This window comes from Thamnophis sirtalis, unplaced genomic scaffold, assembly GCF_051295495.1.
Source record: "Thamnophis sirtalis isolate CommonGarterSnake01/CBP01778 unplaced genomic scaffold, rThaSir2_p1.2 scaffold_6, whole genome shotgun sequence".
NCBI classification, from domain to species: Eukaryota; Metazoa; Chordata; class Lepidosauria; order Squamata; family Natricidae; genus Thamnophis; species Thamnophis sirtalis.
In genome coordinates, this window is record NW_028261386.1 from 51,804,052 (window position 1) to 51,821,037 (window position 16,986).

The following is a 16,986-nucleotide window of genomic DNA, read 5'->3' on the forward strand; positions in this document are numbered from 1 at the left end:
GAGTAAACAAGGAAAAGAACATAGATGTGTATGCAAGTCTGAATCAAAACATTCTGAAAAGTATATGTAAAATTATTTGTAAACATGTTCAGCTAAATGTACGTATATATTTCCAGTTAGGAGCTCTGCAGCAAAACACATAAGTGAAAGTGTTAAATAAAATAATATAATAGCAACATCAGACGCTTGAGAATTTTGGTTGTTTGTTTTTTACTTGACAAAACAAAAAAAACTTACAGGACAAAACATTTACTTGACAAAACAAAAAGAATTTACAGTAAAGTATATTATGCCTTATCATCAATCATGCACAAGTAAAAGGGACAAAGCAGCAGAAAATATGATTCAGAATAATTTTTAAGCTATGAGCCTGAATATAACTTATCCAGAACAAGGTGACACTTTAAAATGAACAAACAAACAAACAAACAAACAAACAAACAAACAAACAAACTGTTTTATCCAAACTCATGGAGCAAATTTTTCCAGAACAATTAATTAAAAATCCTGGAAGTCAGTATTAAAAGTAGGGCAAGAGATATTCAGAGTTGTGCATTTTGTTCATAACTAGACTTCTAATATATCTTGAATCTTTCAGGTTATCAATTTCTTCCTTCTGTTCTAAAATCAGCATAATAAATTAGATTACCACAATCACTCTCTTAAAAACAAGGGAAAATATTATCATAAGTTTAGTTGCAAAAATTCATATCAGAGTTTCATTTTTGGCTGTTTATATTACATATTCAAATTAATTATTATATAAGGAATCCAAAAAATATTTAAAAAGTATATATGGTAAAAACGCATTTGTATATATTGTGCTGAGCATTACAACACACTAGAATAGTATTAGAATGTTTAAGACTATTTATAATTGCATATTTATCTCACAAAACTACCAATCCACTTGTTTGAAACATATATGCAAACTAATGTATTCATTCTAGAATAATGAAGCTAATGAAATATAAATGAAAATGTTGTATATATGGCTGTAGCTATAAATGACTTGCAATCTGACTTGATAAAGGCTCATACTGTTAAAAATCTTCAGCAAAATTGTTCATCCATTTCTGTCAAAAGCACTATATATTAATAAATAATACTATCCCCATTAAGCTAATGTTTAAATATTTAACTCTTTATAAACACCACTTTAATTAAAACAGCAGATACTAATTCACAATGGGAAATATGATCTATTGATAATAATTACCTGTGGACATAATGTAGTTGATGTACAGAATCAATTGCTACCACCATTTCAGCTAAATAAAAGCGAGCCATTTCTTCAGGTAACCGATCCTCAAACTTACTGAGCAAGGTGAGCAGATCTCCACCAACATAATAATCCATAACGAGGTACTAGGAATATAGAAAACAATTTTGATAGAAATATAAATATGCGCTAAATATAACAAATCGCATAAGACCAAGAGCTGCTTTCTCAGTATGATTAGGGCAGGGTAAATCTTCTGGAAATAGATTCTTTGTATATCTTCCATTATATAACACCTCTTTCAAAACCTTTGCTCAGCCCCAATATTTTTCTTTTCTAGAGAAAGACTGTTAGGAATATAATCTAATGGTTGGGTTGGCAATATATAAATCATGTAACAATGCTATACCTGTTTCTTTAAATCATACTGTAAAATGTGATTGGTTGCTGTTTTCCTCAATTGGCCACAAGAGGGAGCCAGAATGACTGTTAGTTCTCTGTTTGTTAGATGCTGGGCTGATCTGATCTGAGTGTTTTGGAAGCCGGCCGTTAGAAAGTGCCGTGAGCTATTGTAAATTTTGCAACTGCTAGCAAACTTTGAGTACCGGACTGTTTGTATGATTATGGACTATGTTATTTGGATTATCCCTTAACTGAAAGACATTGATGTATGTTGGTGTATGACTTGGACTGTTTGATGGACTCTGATACCTCTATTTCCACGAAAGTAAAAGCCTATTTAAACTGCAGTGTCTCTGTATACTGGTTTGTGTGTTCTCCAACACCACTCTCACAACGCTTCTCTGAACGCACTTGCTCTCCCAACAGGGAGCTTACCTAACATTGGTTATGAGTGTACCAGACGTAGCTAAAGGAGAGTTGGTGTTGATACGCAATACCGCATACAGACAGCTGTTTTTATTAGTGATTGTTACTATCCTGGAGAAGATGGCGAGCAACCCATCAACAAGTCTATCGATGATAACCTGGTTGGATGGAACAAACTATGTTTCCTGGTCTATGAAATGCAGTCTACACCTGTGTAGGGAAGGTTTATGGGATGCTGTACAGAATCCACCAGACGTAACTGCTTGGGAACGATGATGATGCCAAGAAGTTAGCAGATTTTCAGCGATGCAACGAACGGGCATTGTGTATTATTGGTCTAACATTGAAAGACCAACAGTTAGTACATATTCGTGGGGAACATTCTGCTGCAAGATGTTGGGAGAATTTAAAGAGGATTTATGTATGTGACACTGTAGGTGCCCACATACATCTCACACGCAAACTGTTTAAGGCACATCTTTTGAAAGGTGGAGATATGTTAGCTCATTTAAACTTTATGAAAGGGGTTTTCCAGGAGCTACATGAAAAAGAATTATTTTTTTCTGAGCTACATCAAGTATATATCATACTCTCCTCACTGGATGAGAGTTATGATGTTTTTGTGTCTTCTCTTGAAATCCTAACTCGAAATGAACTAACATTGACTGACATTAGTGCACGACTGTTGGAAGAGTCAAGGAGAAAGATGGAGAGGGAACCACTGAGAGAGAAACCACCACAACATGAGGAGTCACCTTCTACTGCCTACACTGTTCGAAAATGTTATTCTTGTGGGGCTAAGGGACATATAGCTAGGTTCTGTAAAAAGGCAAAAGAACAGAATGCCGGAAGAGCTAGAAAAAATGCTAATGTCAACTTAGCTATGTCTACTTTGGCTATGTTTAGCAATGCACCAGTAAACCATGATTTGTGGGTTGGTGATAGTGGAGCATCACAGTGCATTGCTAGAGATAGAAAAAGATTTGTAAAAATGACCACGAGCAAGGAACATGTATTTTTGGCAAATGGATGGAAGATGTGGGCATCTGGGAAAGGTAATGCATGTTGTTCATTCCTAAATGAGCAGTTACCAATGTTATATGTACCTAACCTGAAATTCAACTTACTATCAGTTAGGGCTCTGGTTAACATTGGCTATGTGGTAACTTTTAGGGGAGACATCTGTATTATTGAAAAGGAGGGTAACAGGGTTACTGCTACTTTAAAAAATGGTTTGTATGTTATACCGGATGGCCAGATGGCTAACACAGCTTATCATAATGTTAAACCCCATGATGCATGCATACATTTACTACAAAGATGCATGGGGCACATTAATTTCAAGATGCTGCAACAAACTGTTAAATTGGCAGAAGGATTAAAATTAAAACTATGTAGTAAATATTTAAATTGCAATGTTTGAAATCAGGAGAAAAGCAAGTTACTCCAGCAAACAGACTGAATGGTTTTGAAACAAAGGAACCTCTGGAGGTTGTTTTTGCTGATATAATAGGACCTAAGAAACCCAGTTTGGGAGGTGCCTGTTATGTTTTGAGTATCATGGATCATTATTCCCGATCTGTTACTTAATGAAAAACAAAACAGAAATGTTTCAGAATTTTTTTAATTGGCTGAGGTTTGCGGAAAGAAAGATGAAAGCCAAGGTTATTACTGTAGTTACTGATAATGGGATAGAGTTTACCAATTATAAATTCCAAACAATGTTAAGAACAGCTGGAATCGAGCACAAATGTTCTGCTCCTTATAGGCCACAACATAACTCGTTTGTAGAACAAAGGGGACAAACATTACAGGCCAGGGCTCGAACTATGATAGCTGATTCAGGTTTGCCAGAAACACTGTGGGGTGAAGCTATGATGTGTAGTTTTAAATAATTTGGTGAATGCAACAACCGCTGAATTGCCATTCACTAGGTGGCATGGCAGAAAACCAGATTTGAGTTACCTACAAACATTCGGAGCCCCAGCATGGGTGCATATACCATCACAAGTGAGACTGAAAGGGCAACATAGAGCTCGACAGTTATTTTTTGTAGGATATGAGGCTAACCATAGATCATTTAGGTTTTGGGAGAAGGGCACAACTAAGATTTACTGTAGTGCTAGTGCTAAGTTTATAGAACACGTGGGGTGGAATAAATTAGAAACAAATAATAATGTAATTATCGACACCCAAGTAGTCCCTAATGATGAGGTAGGAAAACCAGCAATTACAGAAATTAAGGAAGAAGTACATGACGAACCAGAAGAACTAGAGCAGGTTATACAGGAGAGTCTACTGGTGAGTCCTGAAATACCTAGATGTTCAACCAGTGTAACGAGACCACCTGACAGGTATCAGGTGTCTATAGCATGTCAGGCAAATAAGGTTCCTTCTAATTACCAAGAATTAACTCTATATCCAACTGAGGAACAGAAAGCTTGGAAAGATGCAATGGAAAAGGAATTAAAATCATTGCAAAGGTTAGAGGTGTATGAACATGTAAAGTTACCACCAGGTAAACATGCCATTGGTTGTAAATGGATTTTCAAACTTAAAAATAGTGTAGATGGGACTGTAACCCATAAAGCCAGGTTAGTTGCACAAAGGTTTGCTTAGTCAGCAAATGACTATGATGAGGTCTTTGCACCTAGTTTAAAGGCTATGTTATGTGCAGCATTAGTGTGGGCAGCTAAGAATGAATATATAGTTAATCATTTAGATGTAGAGACAGCTTATCTTCATGCACCGTTCCATATTTTCAGAAGCCTGCAGGATTTAAAACTGATAGTAAAACTGATTGCTGGAGGTTGAAAAAGAGTCTGTATGGCTTGAAGCAATCAGTATATGAATGGAATCAATGTATAGTTAGAGAGTTAACTAAGATAGGTTTTAAAAGTGGCATGGCTGATCCATGTTTGTTTAAGAAAGAAAGTAATGGTATGATTTCATTGTTGCTATTGTTCACTGATTACATAGCATTAATCACTAAAACTGAGCAAGAAGCTATGAGGATCATGACACTGTTAAGGACGCAGTTCATATAAAACATCTCGGTGAGATTAGACAATATCTTGGTTTACAAATATATAAAACTAGGGGAGGATACAAAATCTCACAAACTGAGAAGATTAACCAGCTTCTCATAATGTTTAGGATGGAACTGTGTAAACTAGCTAAAACTCCAATGGGCCAGGAATTTAGCCATGATGATGTAAAAAGCCCTGTGTTTGATAAAGGTATTTCTCAATCATTGATTGGTAGCTTATCGTATCTGTGTAATTGGTCAAGGCCCAACATAGCATATAGTGTAAATCAATTATCCAGGTTTAATGCTGAACCTACTGAAAGACACTGGCAAACTGCTAAGAGGATATTAAGATATCTTAAGCAAATGATGCATTATGCATTGTATTTAGAACCTAAAGATAATCTGAGCTTAACTGCATATGCTGATGCAAATTTGCTACAGATGTGTCTACACGGAAATCAACATCAGGTTTTGTTGTATTCCTGGGAAAGGCACTAATTGGATGGCGGTCTATGGAGGCTGAGTTCTCATGTTTGTCATTATTATGTACAGATGTAGTTTGTTAAAAACAACTTCTACTTGATATGGGGATTGACATAGGAGAGCCTATTGTTGTTTATGAAGACAATCAAACAGTAATTCAGATGGCATCCAATCTTGCTATAAAAACTAGATCAAAACACACTGATATAAGATATCTGAATGTACGGCAAAGTGTGAATAGTAAATTAGTTTCACTGGAGTATTGTATGTCTGAAGATAACATCGCAGATTATTTTACTAAGGCCAAAGGTAACATAAAGCATAAACGTTGTTGCGAGGAATACGGATTAATATTGTAAGATTTATATATTGTCCTACGCAAAGGGGAGAATGTTAGGAATATAATCTAACGGTTGGGTTGGCAATATATAAATCATGCAACAATGCTATACCTGTAAAATGTGATTGGTTGCTGTTTTCCTCAATCGGCCATAAGAGGGAGCCAGAATGACTGTTAGTTCTCTGTTTGTTAGATGCTGGGCTGATCTGATCTGAGTGTTTTGGAAGCTGGTCGTTAGAAAGTGCTATTGTAAGTTTTGCAACTGCTAGCAAACTTTGAGAACTGGACTATTTGTATGATTATGGACTATGTTATTTGGATTATCCCTTAACTGAAAGACATTGATGACTGACTGTCTTATCCGTGTATGACTTGGACTGTTTGATGGACTCTGATACCTCTATTTTCATGAAAGTAAAAGCCTATTTAAACTGCAGTGTCTCTGTATGCTGGTTTGTGTGTTCTCCAACACCACTCTCACAATGCTTCTCTGAACGCACTCGCTCTCCCAACAGGGAGCTTACCTAACAAAGACTATATTAGAAGTGCAATAATGCTAGAGCAAAACACTACAGAAGTGCCTTGCTATTAACAAAAAATATTCTATGGCTTATGCTTCCCATATATCTATCAGTCACTTGCCACAAAATACAAAAATAAAATGTAGCAATATCTAATCACTTGAGAAACTGGAGTGAGACATAAATGTCATGCTTCTCTTCAAAGATATACAAAAAGGGAACTTTAAAAGTATAGTTAATTTACATATAGTTAATTTATAAAGAATCTACTCCCATCAGTTCTTCCAATCATATATTACTAAGATCTGACATATTTTGACTGCAGCATTTTTTTTAAAAAAAGGAATAAGATGGGCAGATGCTTGAAACTGTCATTACATTCATACATAATATTCAAACATAACCTTTAAAAAAATAATTGGGTCACACTACTGTAGTACTTCACAAGTGGCTAACTTCTTGTGCCATGAGAAGCTGGCCAATTGTGGCTTTTAAATCCTACTAGAAATAATGTCATATACTTCGATGTGTTTTCTCCCTTGTGAAATTGTGTGCAGATAATACAGAAAATACACCTCTTTGTCTATTCATAGATACTATTAACAACTGCTTGTATGGTGGCATAGCAGCATATTTGCCACTTAACTATTTTAGTTATCATTAAATAGTAAGATACAAGTAAACAGTAAATTAAAATTAGACATTATGTTCAAAAGTTACTTTTAAGTAATACTCACTAAATAATTTTCATCCTGGAAGGCATAGTGCAATGTTGTAATCCACTGGTTATCCCCATTCACCAAAACATCCCTCTCTTCTCGAAAACAAGCTGTCTAAAGAATAGATAAATATAATTATTATAAGCAAAATGTAAAGTCATTTAGAGTTCTTTTCATTCAAACAATAATACTCAAGATATAGGAAATAGGATTGCCATAATTTTTTTAATTACAATTTATGATAATCCAGAACAAGGATAAAATGTGGCTAAAGTAATAAAATTATTTTTAAAATCATAAAAGTGTAACATTAGTTCTTGGAAAGCTACCACTGAATATTAAAAACCAGAATGGCAAGAACCATGAAACACAGCTATTGTACATAACCAACATAGTTTCAGTTAAAAGTCTAAGTAAATAATTATTTATTAATGTCCCAAGTCGGGATGCTAATATCAAAAACATCCTATCCTGAGTTGCCACATAATAAATTCTGCATGAATAGTAAATGAAACCATCAGAACAGTATTTTTCATATCTATTAATTACTACCTTTGATATGAGAGAAAAGTCAATTATTAGGAGACTACCAGTACATATTCTGAATTTACCAACAGCTGGATTCATTGAATGATCTGTATTGTATTGTTATAATGGAATTAATATTAATGACAATCAGAACCCACAATTAAGAATCCCACCATAACTAAAAAGAGATGCGGGGGAGGGGGAGGATGTAAAAAAACTTGAAGAAGAAATGTAATAGTTTATTTCCAAATTAAAATTAAATCAATTTAGGCAGAAGTATTTTTCTGGTATATGAAACATCTTTAATCATTTAATGTGATTTTCTATCTTTATTTAAACCACTAAAAGGTAAGTCAGTGATTTGGCAACATCCAAAAAGTAGATAGGAATACAGTACGCATTTAATTTCTTGTCAAAAAGCTGACTTTGTCAATCATCTATCGGACACTGTGCAGATGATTCTAATCCACAGCATGAACCACACAGACCAAAATGAATGCCCAAATTTGGTGTATGCAAACTTTTATGGGCAAGTGGTTCTAAAAACAGAAGAGATTTATTGGAAATTTAATCTACATGTTGTCCTGTGATCAAACGACTATTTAAATGTTTCTAAGATGAATAATTTTGGATTCTAATTCTATATAAAAAGCCACATAGCAAAAAAATAAAAATAAAAATCTAAAAAGCAGAAATCAAAATAGGGCAGAATAATAATAATTCTGTTTTAAAAGGTGATTAATATAGACCATTCAGCAGAAATAAATTATGAAAATAAAAACTATGACAGCAACATATTGAAAAATTTCATACTCTTTCAAGATATATTGCATTTAGAAATAATCTGGTTTTTTTCTTTTAAGCTTGTCAGATTCTAATTGAAAGAGAAAAAAAATCACAAACTTAATAGCCACCTGAACATTCCTTGAGTCTTACCTCCGCTCTTTTCAGCATTTCCCATTTATTTAATATTTTCATGGCAAATACTTTATCTGCATTTCTTAATTTCACAACAGCAACCTGCAAAAATTAAATTATTTTTTTTAAAGTGGGCATAAAATATTAATTTCTCAGAATGCCACTGCCGATGCATTTATAATCCCACAATTTATTTTAGTTATAAAGAAATACAGGTAGTCCTCACTTAATGACTAGTTGTTTAACAACCATTTGAAGTTATGTAGGACCTCCCACAGCTATTTACAATCCATTTTTAAAGTTCTGATGCCCACACATCCTCACCTCAATCGGATGATCACATTTTGGGTATTTGACAACCATTTCCCATTTACAGCTATGTGCAGCATCCTGCAATCAAATGACCATGATTTTTTGTGTTTTTTGCCAGTTTCCGTGCTTATTTCTGATTTCTGACAAAAAAGCCCTTTGTGGAAATTGTTTAACAATTTAACAACCTTTGTGCTACCTTAACAGCCACAGTCTTCACTTAATGACCACTACAAAAAAGGTAATAACATCACGTGCAATCACGTGATGACCTATTTAATGTCCACCATGATTTACGAGTACAATTCTGACTCAATCATAGTCATATGTTAAGGACTACCTGTATATCAGCATGGTGCAATATTTGTGTTTTCACCAAAACAAACAGAATATATTACAATTTTAAACATTTTTCCTATATAGTGGAGCTTAAAATTTTGTGAACCCTCCTGACCTTTCTGCACAAATATGATGGAAAAATTCATTTGTTCACCACAAATATCCTAAAATTAGATAAAAATAACCCAATTAAGCAAATGCCTCCATTATTGGCATGCTATAAGTGTCCCTCAGCATTGTTAACCAGCCGCAAATGCCCAGACTTCCATGCCAAGGCCCTCCAACCAGCCTTCTAATAGAACTGCCAGCAAAATCTATAAAGGAAAAAAATCCATTGGAGGAGAAATGCCAACAGCAAAGAGAATACACTAGAGAGTGGCCACAGAAACAGTAAGCGCAGTTGGCACCAGGCCCAAAGTCATGGCAAACATGGTTAGCACAGCCAGGGTAACAAGCATGGCCCATCATCTGGCCCATTACTTCAGCCTCCAAGACAGCCCGAGCAGGTTCAAATCTAGGCCCAAGCCAAACCAAATCCGACCTTAATCCAGGTAACTGCAAATTGAAACTTGTTGTACATCTATACAATTTAAGAGGACAATCCGTCTATGGCTCCTGCTGTCTCCATTATGCATAAACCTTTTGAAAAGGCTCTTAATTCCTTTGCCCATCTGGATTTCTGTACACAAAATTATATGTGTGGAAGCAAAAAACACATGGTGACACTGGTATGTAGGGAGATTTTTAGTGAAAGCATCGCCACAGGCATAGCTGTCCTTTCCATAATTGCCTTTCAATCAATATAATGTAAAGTCTTAAAATAAGTGATAGGGGGAACACATGGGGAACTTTTATTCTAAATACAACATTGATCATTTTCTTGTTTTAGTAAAACTCGTTTCTGAGGATAACAAACTTAGTTATTCCAAAGAAGTATTTGATACATTCGTTTCTAGTCCAAGCTTGATCTTAAATAACAAGTTCATACTTTGATGACAAATTGACTTAATGTTTTATGATATCCTGACAGGTCAAAGACACATTCAAAACAGAATACAGTACCCACACAGAGAGATGTGACTGCGAAAGTGAGCTTATTTTATTTTTATTCAATATAAAAAAGAGAGAAAAGAAAAATGGTGGGAAGCCTCAAAATTACACATTTCTCATAAGCAAAACATTATTATGTTAACATAATAACATACTTTATTATAATGTATTCATGTAATTAATTCACATTTAACTAAGGTTTCTTAACAATAGGGTATTGAAGTATATTTATAACTATTATATTTAGTTATTTAAAAGATTTACATTTTGTTCTATGAAAGCAGTCATTTTATTTATTTTTCTAGAAATGTCCATACACAAAAAAATAATGTTTAAACTTAAAAGAAACTTTTTAAAAATTAGAAAAGACAATCTCGAACAAGCTTTTTAAAAAAGGAGGGGGGAATGAGAGCTATATATAGAGGGTCTTTATGTCCTAGGAATTTTGAGTCTGACCATTTTGCTACACTTTAATCAGCTTTCTGATAAAATGCCAAAACACAAGAATAACAGTATCATTTTTAGCCATTTCCTTTTTCTTATTTACTAAGCTTCAATCTCTAAATCAAAATGGTACAATTATTTGAAAACAAACACATGCAAAAATCAACAGGAGACAAGTAATTATAATCAGGATTAGAAAAATAAAGCTGAAAATACAGTGCTTCTACTTTACAATAAATAGAGAAAATACCATCAAAGTCTTCAGCTGCCAAAAGAATTATGGATAATATAAATCAGTTTTATAGTCATCACATCCTCACATCTCCCCTCCAAAGGATTAATTAAGGCCCCATACTGAGCACAGTTCAAAGATTCTAATTTATAGTCAAATATGCCTTGTCTGATAAAGCTTGATTGAATAGCAATTTTACCTTGATTCAATCCTACCAAATAAACTGTTAATTTTTTTCAGGCTTTCTTGCCTTAACTAATGCAGCTCCAGTAATATAACTTATATGAGTACAACTGGGATATTTCTTCTTTGTCTTCATCCAAGAAGGACCAATATTATCTGATGTAAGAATTTTCCGGTCCTTCTGTTTCCTCCTAAAAATCTGTATATATAGTAGATTCCAAAATGAGTGACACTGATGCCTTATTTCTTTGTACATATAATTTAGTGCATTCTAATAAACAGTTTATAAACAGTTACTATAATCTTTTATGATTTTATAAAATACACATCTAATATTCTACTATTTCAGGAAGTTTTAAACACTTTGAGCTGCCAACTCATATCTATGCACCAGCTATAACTATTTCTGCATTTCAGGACAAGTGATATTCTTGATATTGCTCAACAACCAATAACAATTAAGAATATCATTTAATGCTATCATTTGATCTATATGCTGCTCCAGCTGAACCTGTAGAATGTCCAATTCAGGAGACACAAAGAAACAGCACTGATCCATGATCCTTTGTTCCTGCCTGATCTCTGGCTCCTATGTTATTATTATGTGGATACTGCTTATGGAATTTTGACATCTGGATTAACTGACATCCTTGATCTGGCTCTTGGAAACTTGGACTGAATTTTCACTATTCTTCTGTGTGCTTCTGTTAAAAGTAAAACTAATCAGGAAAAATTTCTTTCAGAGACTCAGTTTGGTTTGCATTCCTTGTCTGCTGTGTCTTCCTTAGCTTGAAAAAAACTGCTAAATTCCATAACTGTTTGTACGTGTGTATTTGTAACCAAAACAGGAAAGGATGAGGAACAACAAGCTTCACCTGAACTCTGGCAAGACTGATTCTGGGGCCCTCCAATTGGTCATTATGCCATCTTTTGCAATGGCTGGGGTTGCACTACCCTAAATAGATTTGGTACACAATCCGGGGATTCTCCTGGACTTGTGATTCCTGCTCAAATAGCAAGTGGCAGACTAGGTGTCCTTCCCACAGTTTCATACTGTAAGTCAGTTGTGCCCACTCCTGGATCAGGAGGTTTTGCTTACCATCAACCATTCCCTAATCACCTTCTGATTGTTCTACTATCACCTCTTGAATGGATGATTGCAATGTGCTCTACATGGAATGACCCTTGAAGAATATTTGGAAGAACACTTTTCTGACAAGGCACCGGACCTTTCAGGGAAACAGTGAGTTAGTGAGATAATCATACTGATGTATCTTCCTTGTTTCTTTTTCTTTATTTTATTGTTCTATTATTTATTTTATTGTTCTATTTATTTACTTCCTTTTTATTTCATCATTGTTTATTGTTGTAAGCTGCCTGGTGTAATCCTATGGTGAGATAGGTAGCAAATAAATTTAACAATAATTATATCCTGTGACAATACTTTGAAACACATAAAACATCAACATCTGCCTACCCCAGATACTTGGGAAAGATTAAATAGGTGGAGGGGGGATGCCAAATCCAATCTGAATATCTGGCTGACTGTGTGAGGAACTATAATGGCTGCATTGCCCACAACAATAATTCTGTTACTATGTCATTAATAGTACCGATCCATGTTTTTAATTACAGAATTGTTGCTTTTGCTTTTAACTGTACTCCCTCCACCCAATGAGACAGCAACTATATACATTAGTCAGACAAACAGATATCTATCTATCATCTATCTATCTATCTATCTATCTATCTATCTATCTATCTATCTATCTATCTATTCTTAAACCAATGAATTGTTTTCTATATGTTTTCTATATTGCAAAATAACTAAGGCAATCAAAATAACCAAGATGATTAAAATGAGTAAAAAGGCATCTAAAATAGCCCTTTGAAATTCTTTTTCTTCTCCCCATTGGTACTATCTATGCTTTTGTTGCTTAGACTACTGGCATAGAGCAAAACAACATTGTGAATCAACATAACTTAGTCTAGGCATGATGAGCACTTTTACACGGAGCATGACAAATACTCAATTACAGAGACGCAATAAATTGTAAAAAATATAAATGATTTCTACACCTCAAATTCATGAAATCATAACTTATATGACCAAATCCACAACTAGAAAGTAGAAATGCCTATTAACAGTATAACTGGAGAACAGGAAATCTTAATTTATATAGAGATTATTAATTTAGAGTTATAGTAATTTAACTGATAGTCTCTACACTGATATTTGTTCCTATACATCATTAGAAATCAATGGTCATACTACTGACATAAGCACAACTTTGAAACTGTAATTAAGACATTAAATGATTTACCTATGGAGGCAAACGTCATGACCAGTATGAACTAGTTTTTTCAACTCTATTGTTCAAGAAATTTCATCCATAATTATGTGTGTTCCAATCAATATATAGCACACACATAGAACAAAGCTGACTATCATGCTTGCAATCTTCCGCTCCTCCCCAAATGTACAGAAACCTTATGTCTTGTGAGATTTCTTATTAGCTTAAATACCTACTGTAATTCTTAGTAGCTACTAATCTTATTAGCTTAAAGCTTTGATCTAGAACTAGTAATCAATTAACCCTAACCTTTCTTGGGGTCTTTCTCCACAATTTTAACATATACTATTAAACACTGTAAGAAAAAAAAAGTGTTTTTCAATGTCCATTATTAAAAAATCAAATTAAACAGATCCTAGCCATGTAGTTTTGAACGTCTTTGCCCAAACGGTAGTAGTGGCCTCTATAGAATATAAAATGCTATAATAATAGCATCCATCTTTAAGAAGCTGAAAGAAACATAATTCTCATGACTCCTATAATTTTCATGACTCCTATGAGAGGAATGAGAGGTGTGATAGCGGATCATGATAGTGGATAAATCTTACGAATAAATGCTCATATCTGCAACAATTAATATATAATGCATATTAATACAAAGTATTTCAAAATGGGCTAGTTCGAATTCTGTTTTCTCTCAACAGGAAACTGTATCTACATCAGTATTACACACACACACACACACACAGGTTTGCACATGATACTGAAACAGCAAATAGAATAGAAATGTAAAGTGATAACCACATACTTTCCCTGGCCTCTCAAAAAAGTCTGCCACTGTGATTTATTAAAACTGAATATTTAATGTTTTTAGAAGTGTGTTTTCCTCCATGAATAGCCTGCTAAAAATCTGTGGTATGTGCTGATATAAACATTTTGGTTTTAGTTTGAAGGAAAGGGAAAAGGCAAAATTCTTCTTCCATATTTCCCACAAATAGTTATTGCCATCTGGCTTGCTGTCAAACAATTTCTCCTTCTTTACTAAGTTAGGTCTCTTGTGTACTTATACATCAACATACTTGCCTTTCCTTCTTCAAATATTTTAATGGATGAAGATATATGGGGGGGGGGGAATCTAACAGATCCCTATAGCTTCTTGTGTAGGACTTTTTTTAAAAAAAATGTAGGAAGTAATCAGAGTATTAGCCATTTTGCATTCATTTGGCACGAAGAGTAGCAGATATGCATTGTCTATCCAGACTAGCACAAACTGTCCTTGCCTTGAACTAAAATGATGAAAAACTGGACAGCTGCATGCAGTCTATATTCTAAATTAAGAAAAGGTTCCATTCCTGTACAATAAAATTACTTTCCTGTAAATTATATCCATATTTGCAGAATGAAAGTTACAAGAATAATCTTTAAAAATCAGAATTCATTCCCTCACTAACCATTTATACATTTTTCTTATATCTCCAAAGCAAACTTTATTTGATCTTGGAATCAGCTTGAAAGCAATACCTTAAGGTTTTTCAGTTGAAGTTTGTGCTGCTGTTGGATTATAGATTATTTTTAGGGAGACACATAATTATAGAGGGAGTGTAGCAAAGGCATACTAAATTTTTTTTGTAGTTCCTTAGAATTCTTCAAATGACTTTTTGGAAACAATCTAGAAGTTAACATCAATGTTTTTATTGAAAAAAATATAGGGACAACTATATTGTTAACTGATTTTTTGCCAAACCTTAGTATATAGTTTCAGAAATCAAGGCTTGCATCAAGAGGAAAATCTTAAAAACATAGATTTTATATGATAACTAAGAATTCAAGTACATGTTCTCGGGAGGAAAGCTAGGACTAAGCAGATGCTATCAGCATATTATCAAAGTAAATTTTGTTGGATTATATCATGTCTTTTCCCCCACAGCAATAGACAATCAGAAAAATAGACGTATGAGTTATTCTGAGGTGAGAAATAATAACTGAATATATGCCATCCAGTTAGCTTCAATGAGTGGATATAAACCTAGGTCTCCCTAATCTTAATCCAGCAATTCAACTAATACATATTAGCTATCTAAGTTGCTTAAATAATTATTGATATATATGCAGAGATAAAACACAGTCATTTAATATGATTTGCAAACCCACTGTGGCAATGCCAACTCTCGGACACTTTTGTTTATGTAGACATTGTGTGCCGAGCCAAGTCCAGTAAAGATTTCTGTTGAGCCCCTCAGTGTGGTCTCTTTCTTTGTTGGTCAAACTCTGAAGAGCGACACATTGTTTTACAGTGTGTAAAAACATTCAAATACAGATAATCCTTGAGTTATGACAGTTCACTTAGTGACCTTCAAAGTTACGACATTAACCCTACCAAGTACTTATGACACAGTCCCAAAGTTATGAATGTTGCAGCACCACAGCAGTCATTCACCCTTATGAACGACCAGGTAGGCATTGCAACATTCGTCCTGCCTATTCCCCTCCCGCCGAGTATCCACAAGCACTGGGCCTTGCAAAGATCTAGCAAGTTGTCTTCTCTCTGCCATGGTTTCTTTGCCTGCTTTGTTGCTTCAGGCCTTCAGTGCATTCTCAGAGAACAGAGACCTAAAGTACTGTGAGATAATGCGAGATCAATAGTGTGAGATCTCATGCTAGTGATCTCACATTATCTTGGACTACTTTAGGCCTGGATGAGATCTGTGACAAAAAGCTTTGCAAACAGAGGGAAGGCTTCGATGCTTCAGGCCTTCCCTCCATTTGCTGTTTCATTGTCGAAGTCTGCAAGAAGTATTTGCCATCAAGAACAGAGCCCTGGAAAGGCCAGCGCATCCCTCCTGGGCTCTGTACTTGCAGGCAAAAACGTTTTGCAAAGGCTTGCAAAGGGAGATTGTGTCCCTCTAGCTCTGATTGTCTTTGCAAAAAGCCCTTGCCGTGTCCCTCCCGGGCTCTGTTTTTGACAGCAAGGGCTTTCTGCAAAGACAATGAGAGCCTAGAGGGAGATTGCAAGCTGAGCAGGGCAGAGTCATCCTGCTCTCCCTCTGCTTTCACTGCTCCACCTTTGGAGCTCCAGGAGCATGCAAAGAAACTATGGCAGAGGGAAGGCGGCTTGCTAGATCTTTGCAAGTAAGTAAGACCTGGCATGGCAGGATAGGGGGAAAGCAGTGGTGAATAGCATGAGATATCTCAATGGGTCAAGGGAATCCCTGGGTGGTCTTTTCCATCACTAGCCCTTCCCCGGCCTTTCCTACACTGAGATACCTCATGCACTTAGCGACTCACACATTCGATAAGCAAATGTGTGGGCAAAAGCAGGGAATTTTCATGTTCACTTTATATGATTCACTCCAATGAACACTCAGGTTGGCAGGCTCCATTACATTCGTAACTCAAGAATTACCTGTAATGTATATTCCTCACAACAAAGGAGCTCAACTTCTTGAATGCTCTGTTTGTCTTTTCTACCTTTAGGAAGCAGAATATTATTTCTGAATTAAAATTACTAGTATTTCATAAAAAGCTGAGGATACCATACTAAGCAA

General features: G+C 34.9%; 1 protein-coding gene across 9 annotated transcripts in view; it reads right to left on the reverse strand.

Moving 5' to 3' along the window:
- Positions 1-16,986, reverse strand: part of CDC42BPA (CDC42 binding protein kinase alpha) — a 172,044-nt gene that overhangs the window by 110,948 nt on the left and 44,110 nt on the right. For all 9 annotated transcript variants that reach the window (XM_087717867.1, XM_087717866.1, XM_087717865.1 and 6 more), the window contains exons 3-5: positions 8,609-8,692; positions 7,163-7,258; positions 1,220-1,368 (exon numbers count right to left, since the gene is read on the reverse strand). In XM_087717867.1, coding sequence (XP_087573993.1) covers positions 1,220-1,368; positions 7,163-7,258; positions 8,609-8,692 — 329 coding nt within the window. The remainder of the gene's footprint in view (positions 1-1,219; positions 1,369-7,162; positions 7,259-8,608; positions 8,693-16,986) is intronic.